Raw genomic sequence first — 15,034 nt, forward strand, 5'->3', positions numbered from 1 at the left:
CGGAAAATGAAATAAGTGCTAATTGTGAACAAGGTTTTTCTAACACGAAATTTGAACAGTTGCAACACCTATCGAATATTATTTCTGAACATGAAAGTGACAGTGAAAATTCTGGAAACAATTGTGTCGCTGTCTCAACTAATTTTGAAGCTATTCCAGAAAATTTAAAAAAAAACTTAGTATTGTGGGCTATTCAGCATAACATATCGAATATTTGCTTGCGTGATTTGCTTAACATTTTGCATAATTCTCATCCTTATTTGCCATTAGACCCTCGAACATTATTACAAACTCGCGTTTCCCTTGAGAAAATTTTTATCGAAGTTCCACCTGGTAGATACTGGCATTTCGGTTTGGTTCGCGCTCTTACTAAGGTTTTTGAAAGTGTTCAGACATGTCAAACAGTAATATTCTTGGACTTTAATATTGATGGGATTCCTGTTAGCAAAAGTTCAAAGGGCCAATTTTGGCCTATTTTGTGTTCACCAGATGGTTTTCGTGTGCCGCCGCTAGTAATAGGTGTTTACTACGGAATGGCAAAACCTTCAAGTGTTAATGAATTTCTGCGATTATTTCTTGAGGAGGCTGTTAACATTGATGATTTGAACATTGGTTCCAAAAAAATAAGTTTTAAAATCAGGAATTTCATCTGTGACGCCCCCGCTCGTTCTTATTTAAAAGGAATCAAAGGGCATAATGGTTATTTTGCTTGTGAAAGATGTAATGTAGAAGGGGATTATAATTACAAATCTCACCAAATGTGTTTTCCAAACTTATCAAAATCACTTCGCACGAATGATTCTTTCCGGGCTGGGATACACGAAGATCATCATACGCAACCATCTCCATTAGAAAAACTTCCAATAGATATTATTATGAATTTTCCTCCAGATTACATGCACTTGTTGTGCTTAGGTGTCATGAAAAAATTGTTGGTTACATGGATTAAGAATAGAACCCTTAAAACAAAATTCTCGGCAAAAAACATTGAGAGAATCTCTAAGACCTTAGTATCACTACGAAAATATGTTCCATGCGACTTCAATAGAACACCTCGTGGACTTGATGTGATAAGCTTTTGGAAGGCCACTGAATTTCGTATGTTTTTGTTGTACTTAGGTCCGGTTGTTTTGCAAAATGAAACTCATGAAGAAGTATATGCCAATTTTATGGAACTACAGTTTTTGTTGATGTCGCACAGAGTCTGTTCAAATCATTCATATATAACTTTTCTAATATCTATGGAGCTGAAAACATAAGTTATAACGTTCACAATTTATATCATGTCGTAGATGATGTTAAATACCATGGACCTTTAGATAATATAAGTGCTTTCAAATATGAAAATCGTTTACAATATTTAAAACGTCGAATAAGATCTGGAAACAGACCCCTGGAACAAATTGCAAATAGGATTATCGAAGATTTTGAGAATGTAGATCTAATTGATGTAGATGAAAACAAAACTCCTATGCTTTATATGAAAGATAGGAATAAAATATGCAAAATTAAACACTGTGTTGGAATCTATAAAGCAATTCAGCTTCAACATTTTGTTTTGAAGTCGCCACTTGCAGATAGTTACTTCTTAACAAACTCAGAAGAAATTGTTAGAATGGAGTTTGCAACATATCGACATGGCATTCCAGTTATCTATGGTTCAAGCTTAAAACAAAAACAAAATTTTTACGAAAAACCGTTCTATTCTAAATTTTTAAGCGTTTATAAATCAAATGAAGAAGAAAATTTGCCTAATTTTTATAACATAGAAAATATTTCCTCTAAATTTTTCAAAATAACTTTACCAAACACTGAATCTGTTTTTTTTCCATTAGTACATTGTTAATCAAAATGTATTGTGTTGTGGAGACGCTCGAAGATGAAGGGAAGTTCGTGACGGCAGTTCCCAAAAATTGGGTCATCGATGGAACGAAGCTATTATGGCCAAAGTCCAAGAAAGATTCCATTTGCGGTCGGAAAAATTGCATCACAGCATCGGATGATTGGCAAAGCATAGCATGCAAATTAATATTTGATGACATCGGTAAGATACAAGTTTAACTACATCTTTTTTATTTTATTTTTATTAAGTTCACTTAGACCACTTTTCTCCAAGTAAAATTTTATTCGTATCTAAACTTAAAGCAGTTTATCCTGGGGGCCTATTTTTGACAGCTTAGTTACGTTAATTTTGATACACTTTAGGTCCCCTTTCATATACTTAAAGTAATCGCGGTTATGACCTTTCAATATGTAAAAAAAAAGTTTTTTCCTCAAAAAATTACATACATTACTGAACGTAGGGATAAATAAAACTCTTAAACATTAGAAAATCCTATGTATTTCTCATATATCAGCAGCGTACTTGGCTTTAGAGCTTGACCCTAATAAAAAAAAAAAACACAACGAACGGTCTAATGTACACATATAGTGGAGTAACTAAAGCTCAAAAATTGGCAATATTAGGGAACCCGGCCGAACAGCTTAGATTTTGATGATCTTTTTTTCAAAGGTCTTAAATTAAAAATACTTTAAATTTGGCGGTGTTGCCGTTTTAATTTTTTACTTATTCAAATTTTTTAAATTTAATTGAAGATTTTTTTTTAAATTAAATTTTTTTTGAACAAAACCAATTTTTTTTGCTTAAATTTCATAAAACAAATGATAGCAAAGATTCTCTAGGTTATTTAAGGAAAAAAAATATAAGGGAGTAAGGACAATCTTCCATCGTTTAAGAGATAAATGCAATTTTCTCATGATCTGACTTCAAACACAAAAAAAAAATTTGAAAACAACGGCAACACCTACAACATTTAAATATACATTTTTAAAAAGCTAGAAACTTAGTCATATTTGTAAAATTAAAATAAAGTTAATTGAATTAAGAGCTTTTGAAAGAATGGTATCTGAACTCAGATTTTTGAAAAAAAAAATTATTGAAAAAATTTTAAGATGTCGTTTTTTAAACTTTTTCGTAATATAAAATGCATTTATTTTCAAATTTTTCTGGCCACATTTATTACGATTTGAAATTATAAAAGAAAATGTCAATATGTATTACGGTTTATGAAAAAAATTAAAAAGTATTTCATTTTCGAAGAACTTTTTTTAATAGAAGTTTTGAAAAAAAATATTACTTATTTGTTTTTTAAAGTTCAACATCTAAATATAAAGTCATTTTTTCTTCAGTCAATAGCCCTTATTGTTGAAAGTTAAATAGAAAAATTTAAAGTTCTTATTTACCAAAGTCTTTGAGAAAATTAATTATTTCAAAGCAAAAATTCAGTTTTTATCAAAAAAAAACCATTGAAATTGAAATTTTTTTCAAAAACTCTTGATTAAATTTAGTGCATTTAAATTTAGGAGATAAGAATGAGCTTCTGGCTTTTTAAAAGTCAGATTATGAGAAAATTGCATTTATCTCTTAAACGATGGAAGATTGTCCCTTACTCCCTTATATTTTTTTTTTCCTTAAATAACCTCGAGAATCTTTTGCTATCATTTGTTTTATGAAATTTAAGAAAAAAAAAAATGGTTGTGTTCAAAAAAAATTTAATTGTAATTTTAAAAAACAATACGGCAACATCGGCAATTTTTAATCTATAGACTTTAAAGCATTTTTAATTACCTACGTTTGAAAAAAAAATCGTCAAAATCTGAGCTGTTCGGCCGGTCTTAAGCCGCTTCACCTTTTGAACAAATATTTTCTTGTATCCCTTTCATGCCACTTATATTTACGACAAAACATGTATTTCCTTTTAAGGTTCCTGGGAGGAAGCAGTTCAGAAGGAAAAGGATGCCGAGTATTTGTCTTCTTCTGAAGAAAATACGGAAGAAGTGACCATCGACACCAATTCTTCGGAATACATGACAGATATGAACAAATTGATGTCAACTTTGATTCCTAATTCTGGTAAGTTTAAAATGTATAAACATGGGAACAAAGTTACTAATTTTGTCATACTTACTTCTAATTTTCAAGACGTTTCCTCGTTCACCCCCCAAACTGAAGATGTTACCATCACTAATGTCATTTCCGAGTTATACACGTATGAAGGTAAAAAATGTATTTTAGCACTAGTACAATTATCAAAGTCGTTTTTAAACTCCAGCTTATCTTAGACTGGGGTTTATCCAATGTTATTTGAATAGGATAAACCCCAGTCCCTCTTAGTAACAGCTGAGATAGCATATTAGTTCTTTCACTAACCGTATTACTTTTTTTGTATTTTACTATAACTCTTATTTTTAATTGTTTATAGGCCCCAGCACCAGTACCCAATTCAAGGAACTGTCGTCCAAAATAGACGAAAATTTGGAAAGACAGCGTTCCACTGAGGTGAAGGTGCAGGCCATGCAAGGAATGCTGGAGGCATTCATGGCGTCCAAAATTGCAAAAGAGAATGCAGAGGAAGTGGATGAGGAACTGCGACTGGATGAAATTTTCCCACTTACCTCTGTCCAACAAATTGAGGAAATCGAGGAAAAACTCCATCAAAATGCAGCATTCAAAAAAAAATTGGTAAGTATCAAAATATACGAAATATGCAATTTTCTTACTTCAAACACAAAAAAAAATATTTAGAAAACAACGGCAACACCTACAATATTTTAAAATACATTTTTACAAAGCCAGAAGCTTATCTTAAATTTAAATTCACTAAATTTAATTAAGAGTTTTTGAAAAAATGGTCCTCAAACTCAGAATTAAAAAAAAATTTATTAAAAAAATTAAAAATGACTTTTTTCCAAACTTTTTCTAATAAATATTATCAGTTGAATTCCGAAGCAGAAAAGGTAATATATATCACACTTTTGAAAAAACAATTAAAAATAACTTCAATTTCAATTGGTTTTTTTGATAAAAACTGAATTTTTGCATCGAAATAATTAATTTTCTCAAAGACTTTGGTAAATAAGAACTTTAAATTTTTGCTATTTAACTTTCAACAGTAAGGGTTATTAAATAAATAAAAAATAATTTTATGTTTAGATGTTGAACTTTGAAAAAAAAATAAGATACATTTTTTTTCAAAACTTTTATTAAAAAAAGTTCTTCGAAAATGAAATTCTTTTTAATTTTTTTCATAAACCGTAATACATATTGACATTTTCTTTTATAATTTCAAATCATAATAAATGCGGCCAAAAATATTTGAAAATAAATGCATTTTATATTACGAAAAAGTTTAAAAAACGACATCTTAAAACATATTTTTGTTTTCTTTCAGGTCCGTAAGTTGAGCTCATATGGGGGGGTCAACGGAATGAAAACGATCCGCACTATTTGCAAGTGCATTTTTACGGATCCACTACTGGCAGAACATTCTTGGCTGGGGACTAATGCCAAAAAAAGTTTCAGCCAATACAAATTCCTGTATAAAACTATATTGGAAGCGGTCCGATCAAGGTACCCCACTTATAGTGAAGCTGAGGGTGCTTCATTTTTTAAAGGCTTTTTGAAGCAAGCCCCATTTCGAATGGGAAAACCGTCCACGTAAGTTAAAAAATAAAATTATAATCAACATTTAAGTTAACATTTTTCTCTTTACAGAAATACCAGTTCCAACACCAGCTCCTCTGCCTCTGACGGGCAATCCACAACATAATTAAGTTAAGCTATTTTTTATTTTTAGTTTTAGTTTTACTTTTACTTTAAGTTTTAGTTTTAGTTTTAGTTTTAGTTTTACTTCATTAAATAATGTTTCACTAAACTTAAATTTCAGCGTTCTTATTTCAAATATTAAATTTTCAGCTGGGAAGAATCTTATGGTTTGCAGCATGTTGGTAAGCAAACATTTTATAGGTTTTTTAAAATCTGTAAATAACCGGTTATAAAAAAGCTGTGAAGTAACGTTTATTACAGGTTTTATAAGAACCTGTACGAAGTTATTTACAGGTTTTATAGAAACCTATAGGTAAGCGGTTATAAAAAAAACCCGTCAAATAACTTTTGTTATAGGTTTTATAAAAACCTGTACAACGTTTATTACAGGTTTTAAAAAAACTGGAAGAAAACGGTTATAAAAAAACCGTTAAATAACGTTTATTACAGGTTTTATAGAAACCTATAGGTAAGCGGTTATAAAAAAAACCGTCAAATAACGTTTGTTATAGGTTTTATAAAAACCTGTACAACGTTTATTACAGGTTTTAAAAAAACTGGAAGAAAACGGTTATAAAAAAACCGTCAAATAACGTTTATTAGAGGTTTTATAAAAACCTATAGGTAAGAGGTTATAAAAAAAAACCGTAAATTAACGTTTAATACAGGTTTTAAAAGAACTTGTTATATTACAGGTTTCAAAAAAACCTGTAATAACGTTAATTACAGGTTTTATAATAACCGTAGTAAAACGGTTATAAAAAAAACCGTCAAATAACTCAGTACAGGTTTTTTTTAAACTGTATAATAACGGTTTGTAAACGGTTATAAAATAGCCGTAAATGGTTTATTTCAAGTTTTTCTTTAACTAAAAATAAACAGTTATTTAATAACCGTAAAAATTAGGTTTTTAAAAACCCAGTATTTGTAGAAAAAAGTGGGTTTTTTAAAAACCCGATTTAGACGAAGTTAAAAAATAACTGACCATTTTCGGTTGTGGAGACGTTTCTGGAACGTCTTAAATACGTTTATTTAACGAGTTTAGTAACTTATCCGTTAAATAACCAGAGTAAATATCCGGTTTATTTTCCGCTTTCTAACCACAAAATGTTATTTGGGTATGCTTTCATTTGATATCAAATTTCATTTCCTGTTTTTTTTTTTTTCTCATTTTATTTTTATTTTACTTTACATTGAAATATAAGATATCAAAACAAAATTGAGGGAGGAAAAGAATTTTATTGAATACTTAGGAGATATTCTAGTTGATAAATATTCTTCTTTGGAATTCACAGTAAGAAGACACTTCAAAAGGCGGAGAATTTAGATGACGAATCATACAAAGTGGCAGGAGGTATCTAAGTATAATGGGAAAACTTAGAAAACCAGTCAAGAAAGGACGAAGGATGTTTTTGTTTACACAAAACTTAGTTTAAAGTACGAATTTTTATGAGAATTTATTCAAGAGTCGATAATTCGTCACTAAATATACTGAAAATTTTTTTCGTTACTAAAAAATTTTAGTTTTTTTTTTTTCAAAAAAATATTATAGGTATACTAATGAATGTTTCTTGGAAATATTAATTAACTTTTGTAATACTTTTTCTTTGAGTTTCCATAGGAATTGATTTGAAATATCTAAAATGCCTGTAATAATTTTTGTTGAAACAAAAACAATAGCAAAAAACCATAATCCTTAGAATAACTCTCGAGATTGTCATTAGTCTTTGTATCCAAAATTGCAATATGCAATTTCAAAAACAGTTATTCAAATATTTTAATGGGCCAAAGATGTCAGCCATCAAGCATATCATTCCTACCATCATGAATGTTCGGTTCCTTGATCTGAGTCCTGTGTGGTAGATAAAATATGAAAAATAAAGATGCAATATGTGCCTCACTTCTGAGGTTGAGCTCTGACCTAATTCAAAATTCATAGCAATCTGAATAAATGAGCATCAATATCATTATCCCATCAAAAAAGGCGAAGAGAATGCATCACTCCTGTGAGGAGTTTTGGGTCCTCCATACAAGGACACACACTCAAACATAGACACAAATAATGCTGGGGAAAATATTTTATGGGGTGCAAGTCATAAACTTGAGATGAAATGGACTTTTATATGCACATAAAGATTAGAAAAAAAAAAATAATAAAAAAAAAAACACAAACAACGAGGTCATATTTAATTCAGCAATGAACAAAACTTTGCAATTTACGTGCAAATACATAAAATTTGACACTCACAGCATCACACCTTTACGTTCAGCTGTCACCATTATTTGTTGATCCATGAACGTGACACTATGGTGATATTGTGGTTTTCTAGGTTAAAAATAGAAAAAGCACCTTGTGGCACACTCTCTGGATGATGGCTGCAAAATTGATTGGCCTTTATTTGAATTTCAAATTTCAAGATTAAATAAAATTTCATCTGAATTAATTTTCATTTTTTAAATTTCTTAATTTATTTTGAAAAAAATGCAATTAAATTTTATCATTTCTATATTAAAGGGGGTAAATTCTACTTTATTAGATTTATTATTGTGAAATAATTTCTGGTGCTGATTTCTTATTTAAATTGCGAATTTATTTTGAAAAATATTTGCTTTATTTATGAAATCTTGACATTTAAAAAAGGTTTCTTCTTTACACTTTGCCAAAAATTGGTTAGATTAGGGTTGTACTTGTAAAGAAACAATCTGAATCAGCAAACTGCCTTCCCCTTCATTTTGAGATCTGTTTTTGGTGCGAACCATGGTCGGATTTTTACCAAAGATTTGTTGCAATTTTTGCCTTAGTTCCTTGAAATGCCTTCTAACAAAAAAAAAGGTTTACAGACGATGATTTTACTTAATAACGTCGTAAGAAAACAGTTTGTGTGCTTTTAAAATGAGCCATTTGAAGCGTTTATTTATTTTCAAACAATCATAATTTACAAGAAAAAGCTAAAAAAAAATACCTTTTTTCTTTTCTCATTATATTAATTTTTTTTATTTTAAAAGCTCACAAAAAAATTATACCATTAAAAAGCCAAATATTTCTTCTAAATAATAAAACCATTTTTAAATTTTTACAATGATCAAAAAGTATGAAAATAATTTATTGAAAACAATCATTTCTTATGAAAAAAGTGAAAAAATCACTTCACCCAAAAACTCATTTTTTTGATACAACAACCTTTAAGAAATTTTATACCACCTGAAAGCTTATTGCTCAAAATATATATGTATATAGATCATGTCTATTAGACATCTATAAAAAAAGCTATAATTTTTTGAACTCGATCAATTTTCATCAAAAAAGGCAAAAAAACATATAATTTTATCTTCTCACGTTATTGAATCAATTTTTATCATGTGAAAGCTCATTATTTCACCTTTCATTTGACGTTTCAATCTTATTGTGATGCCTAGAAAAAAAGTTAGAACTTTTTAAAGCCAACCATGTCGAAACTCCAAACTGACATTACGGTACTTCCCACACTCGTGGCTGTTCATGGTCAAAAGATCTCCACAGGTGTTTTGAGGTATTTCGCAAGTTTTTTAATTTAACATTGTGTAGCTTGTAGTGAATGTACAGTTATGTGTGATATACCAAATGAAAGGTAACATCATCAGGATGCTCAATAAAGTTAAATCAAATTTGTATTTGCTTTAGATCAAAAGATAGAACCTGTTGAGTAATAAAACTTTATTTTACCGTTATCTCAAAATTGTGAATTGATTGAAATATACAGATATAGCCCTGTCTATTACCTATCTACAATATAAATTTTATTTATTTATCTGTTGAAGAAAAAAAGATAAAAATAAAAAGGTAAAAAAAACTTGGGACAAAAAAACTTGTTTTTCCCGTTATTCAGTCAAAAACCATTTTGAAATACCAATTTTTTGCACATGTATGCGCACAGTTATAGACTACATGTTCTATAAGCTTGAGATTTTTTGAATGCCACAAAAAATTAAAAAAAATAAAAACTCACCCAAAAATACCCCAAAATAAGTAGGTGTTTTTCAAAAATTCATATTTCGAAACGCAGAGACTTTTTTACTATCTTTCGAATGACGTTTTTCAAATTGTCAAAAAAAAAAAAAAATTCCCCTGCCCATAATCACTACTTTGTCAAAGCTCTACCTCATGTTTCAGTTTTAGAAAACCATTAATAGCTTGGTTTTGAAATTTTTTAGAATTTTTTCAATACCATTGTCAGTCTTGCAATAAATTTATCTATTGATTAAAAAAAATTCAACTCTTTACATTATCGCGTTTAGAAAATAGCCAATTTTTTGAAATTTTGTTTTACCCTCATTTACCCTATTAAAAGATGGAATTTTTTAAAATCCTTCAAATGTATTTAACTTTAGGTTATTATCTTTTAAATAAGCTATAGAAGATTTTTGTACCTCTAATAGTTTATTTTTAATTTTGAATTGAAATTTTTGCCGCACTGCGAAAGTGCGAGAGTGGAACGCTAAAAAATGGCGTCACTTTTTCGTGGTGGCTGCCATGGTTCATCGATTTATAAAACGTTATCACGTCGAAAAAAAAAAAACAAAACAGCAGTTAGTTTGACTTATATGTAAGTCGTGAAACTCTGCGTAATTTAAGTGTAACGATGATATTAAATCGTTTTTTATATCAATTTTCGCTCTTATTTTTTTTTTAAGTATTGAATTGCTCAATGCCGTCTTTACCATAAGGGCACACGGGGCCCGTGCCCAGGGCCCCCATTCTCAGGGGGGCCCCGAAGGAACGAAAGTTTCTCTCACACATTTATTCTTAAAACATTTTTGTCGGGCAGACCATCTACCAAAAAATTTTAGTTTTTATATGGCAACCAAACAATCAAATAAATTTTTTTCTACACCTATACGGAAAAAATATGTTTTCAAAAAGAAAACAAATTATATAGCGTTGTATGCGGACAAAATTTTAAATCCAAACGACCAAACCCAAATTCAATTTTCAAAACAAATTAGACAATAATATTTTCAAAAAACAAGAAAAATATCTTTTTTTTTTCCACTGTAGGTAAGATTATTTATTATTTATTAATACAAACAACCAATTCTCAAAACTGTCAAATTTGTAGTGCGTGTTAAAATCAGTGGAAAAATAATATGTAGAATCGTATTAAAAGACGAAAAAAGAATCAATTCGTCGGCAAAAAAACATCAATACTTTTTCCGTTGGAAAACGTTTAAGAAAAAACTATTGCCGTCTCGTCGACGGTACATCAATGTTTTGGTTCAATGGAAAACGCCATTGTACAACGGTTGGCACATCCAAACATTTTTTAATTTGCATTGCGAATTGCTCTCGTATTTAAAATAAGTAACTTTAAAAAAAATTGTTTTTCAAAAAAGAATTAATTTTTTTTTGTAATCCAAAAATAATTTTTTTTTAAAGTTTTCTTAATTTTAATATCAGTTTAAACATTTTTATGCCAAAATTTTCATTAAAATCGGTTCTGTCGTTTACATTAAGAAATCGGTTTTATGGCAAGTAGGTACCGTTAATAACGGTCCAAAAAATATTTTTCTTATTTCAAAAGTGCGGCCTTTTGAGCAGCATTACATGTTTTTTTTTCAAAGCAAAATCGTTATCCGTTTTTGAGAAAATTGCAATATCTCTAAAACTTTATATTAGAGATATTTGTTGAAAAGGAGACATTAAAATAAAATTTAAAAAACGGCTCTTGGAAATTACGTACATATCGTCTGTACCAAGTTTTTAGCAAATTTATCGATCCGTTTGAGCTTTTTTTCCAATTTTTCAAACTGAAACTTATAACGGATACCAGGGTATAATTATTATTGGCAGTATAAAAAGTATACAATTATTGGCAGTGGCAACGATTGATGTCTCAATGCACGTATTATTGGCACCCCCTGTCAATAATAAAGACACTAGGTACTTTATATGGAACGATATATTGGCATTGGCACCCCTTTTTAACCAACCATTGCGTTTAAGCCAACCATTGTTCTTATTTTACTTTCCAAAAGGGCCCCCAAATTCTTATGTGCCCAAGGGCCCCAGGATAGTTAAAGACGGCCCTGGAATTGCTGACCCCTTCTCTTTTTAAATTTACTTGAAAATTCTAACCTTTTTCTACTCCTTTAAATACCAGTTAAGGACATATACATAGAAATAAAAGTCGCCATCAAAATTCAAACCTGTCAGAATTGTTGTCATAGATTGGCACTTTCAAATTTTCCTGGAAGTTTTGTTTTTGTTTTTCACAATAATTTTTGAAAATTATTCATCGGAATTCAACCATATCAGCAAAAAAAATCTCCTTTCGTCACCAATAGAAATATGAAGTGTGTTTAAATGAAAATTGGATTTTGTATTGTTCTAAATTCCAACCCACGACACACGAACAATATTTTCTACTTGGGCGTTTAGAATTATTACAAAGAACACTGTTCCAGGAATATAGGTCTCAAGTAGAGCCTACGATTTTGTTCGTGTATTTAATTACACGTGTACCCGATACACGTGTACACGTGTATCTAAAAAACGTTTACACGTGTATCTTATTTACACGTGTATTTATTAAATACACGTGTATTTATATTTACACGTGTAAATACGAAACAAAATGATTTTTTTGCTTTTTGGGGGTAAAATAAAAGTTTTTAAAACTAAACAACTGAAGATTATTGTGCAAATAAATAGTTCGAATTGGAAAAATAGTATTTGAACTTTTTGAAGACCTTATAAATAATTTATTCAAAAATTAAAAATAATGATGTGCCTTTTCATTAAAAAAAAGCTAATAAATTTTTCCAAGATATATTTGCATATTGCCTACTGTGTCTTTCTCAGAAGAAAGTGTACCAACTGTTACATGTTTTTTTTTTTTTTTTTTGTTAATCACCGTTTATTTGAAGATCATATGGTTTACTAAGTTCATAGTGAAAGTGTAAAAGGTGTTTTATAAATAAAGCGACAAATTCAATCAAAATAAATTTTAAAATAAAACTAAAATATGAAGCCAAGGAGTTGGGTATGGCAATATGCCCACCGAGAAGGGACAAATGCCTACTGTGACTTATGTAGTTCACAACAAAACAACCGTTTTTCTTGTCCCGGTGGAACAACCGGAGCCCTTGGACGGCATTTAAAGGGACTCCATGGAGTCAATTTAATTATTTAATATGTTTTGTTGCTTGGTAATCTAATCTAATCTGCTTTATTTTTTTACTTTTTAGAGCCAATTTTTCAATCTTCTAATAAACAGTCAGTTAACTGTTCGACGAATAAAGTTATTAGGCTCATAAACAATCAGATAAAAACATTGAATTTTTTAATCAAGAATAATTTATTCTACAGAATAACAAAAAAAAATTGTCAAATTCAAAAATATTTAAAATTAAACGTCATTTGTATTCATGATTGTTTTTGTTTTCTTGTGTTCCACTGTATTTTTTTCAAAATTTTTTCAAAACAGCTTTGACAACTGACACAATATTTTTGTTGAGATTATTCCTTAGAATAATTTTTATTCGTTTCTGAAAGAAGCAGATAGTTTTATTCTTAGGAATAAGATATATCTGCTTGTTGAAAAATTGATTTTTTCTCTATCCTTAGGAATAAGTACTAACTGACTGTTTAACTGACTATTGAAAAATTGGCCCTTAGTCGTATAATATTTGAAAGAAGATGATAATTTGCTTGGGTGGTATGAGCTCCCAAAGCCCCTCTCTTGCAATTTACCTACAAAAGCTTTTGCGATATTTAGAATGGGATAAAATAGATTTGGGGTGTTTCAACCCCCCAATGCCCCTCCCCTGAGTTCGGACCCCAAAATATTGCGTTGCAATCCAAACTTCATATGTGTACAAAGTTCAGTTCGATACGATAATGGGAATCGGGTCAAAATTTTTTTCCAAGATTTATATGGCTAGGGTTGAATAAGAATTTCCAATTAAATTTTCCGTGTAATTTCAATGTGTAAATCTAGCCAATAACCGCAAAAACCTGAACAATATCCTTTTCATTCAATATAATACATATTTTAGGAAATCTCCACCAAATCTACCTGTTCGAACGCTATTTACACGTGTAAATATAAATACACGTGTAAATATAAATACACGTGTATTTACAAATACACGTGCTTCGGCACGAATTATTTAAATACACGTGTAGCACGTGTACCTTAATACACGTGCAATAGTAGGCTCTAGTCTCAAGCACCGCTCTAGTTGGGATTTTTTTTGATAAAATCACTTGAGGTGATATATTTTTGTTCCTTTAAGTCACCATTTAAATTTGAATGAGTGATATCCTTTTATGGTGAAGCATCAAACCGAAAAAAAAGTTTAAAGTGATTTGTTAAAGAAATTTCCAAAGGAGCACCTTTTTTGAGCACAGGTAATAGTACCAGTACCTACTTTTATGCTCATACCTTTTATATACAATTTATGTGAAGTACAAATTTGACGAAAAAGCAGCGAAAGAGAGTGGTCCCTTTGCCTACGTTCATTTTCATTTCGTGCTTCGGTGGTATTTTAAAATGGCAATTTGTACAGTGAAATCCAATTAGGAAGCATTTATTCGTGTTTTTTTTTTTTTTTACTTTCTTTTGCTAGCTTGGAGATGTGATGATGTTCGTTCGCATGAGAAAAGGAAGGATATTGATTCTACTTTTTTTTTCATTATTTTGTTAATCTTTAAAGTGATGTCTCTCTATCTTTTTTTTATCCTTCTGTATTTGTGTGAGCCTGCTTTTCAAGTTATTTTATTTCATTAAATATATCGCAAAAGTATCGAAGAAGAGGGTGACTTTTCAATAAAAAAAAAATACAACTTCTTCTTATTTTTCTTTCTTTCTTTGTTACATTTTCAAGGATATTATGACAAATTCAATTTGTGAGTAAAAGATTGCGAGAAAAGAAAGAAAAAACAAAAGTAAATTCAACTATCGGCATTACTTATGCAATCATTTAGATTTGATCAATCTAAAAGCTTTAAGTGAAGACGAGAAGATTCCTTTGTCTTTGATGATAGAATAATTAAATTAAAATAAATTAAATTAAAGTTTGAAGAGCAGAGAATCGTTTAGATTCGAATAAATTGAAATTTTACTAGCTAATTTATATTCAAACTTATTTGGTAACAAAAAGATTTTTTTAAGAATTTGACGGAAACACCTTTCTTTAACAACGTTTAGATATACACGTGCTTTCTTAAATAGAAATGGTTTGCGGGTGAAATATTTTAAGAACTCTGCGAAACGAGTATTAAAAATAGAAACCATATTCTATTGAAAACACTAACCAAAATTTGCTTTAAAAGTTCAAAAATAGTGGCTTGATAAGAATAAACTATCCGATGAAGATTTTTTAACTGTAGTTAGTAGTTTACAGTCAGCATTTTGACTTAATAAAATTTTAACTTCAGATTGCTGTCAG

At 29.6% G+C, this 15,034-nt stretch overlaps 2 protein-coding genes across 5 annotated transcripts in view; both read left to right on the forward strand.

The window, feature by feature from the left end:
• The window catches only part of LOC129906805 (uncharacterized protein DDB_G0288805), a 298,594-nt gene that overhangs the window by 20,325 nt on the left and 263,235 nt on the right, over positions 1-15,034 (forward strand). The gene's annotated exons all lie outside the window — the stretch shown is intronic.
• Positions 4,367-6,152, forward strand: LOC129906809 (uncharacterized). 3 transcript variants are annotated; one of them, XR_008770855.1, is made up of 4 exons: positions 4,367-4,522; positions 5,232-5,497; positions 5,555-5,899; positions 6,056-6,152. XR_008770855.1 is itself a non-coding variant. In XM_055982734.1 (3 exons), exons 1-3 carry the CDS (start codon positions 4,379-4,381, stop codon positions 5,607-5,609), a joined length of 465 nt encoding a protein of 154 aa, XP_055838709.1. In that variant the 5' UTR covers positions 4,367-4,378; the 3' UTR covers positions 5,610-5,925. The 3 variants fall into 3 exon arrangements, 2 of the variants coding, with proteins under 2 accessions (XP_055838709.1, XP_055838710.1); XM_055982734.1 differs by lacking the exon at positions 6,056-6,152 and having other exon boundaries at positions 5,555-5,925; XM_055982735.1 differs by lacking the exon at positions 6,056-6,152 and having other exon boundaries at positions 5,564-5,925.

The sequence above is a fragment of the Episyrphus balteatus genome, chromosome 1, assembly GCF_945859705.1.
Source record: "Episyrphus balteatus chromosome 1, idEpiBalt1.1, whole genome shotgun sequence".
Taxonomy (NCBI): Eukaryota; Metazoa; Arthropoda; class Insecta; order Diptera; family Syrphidae; genus Episyrphus; species Episyrphus balteatus.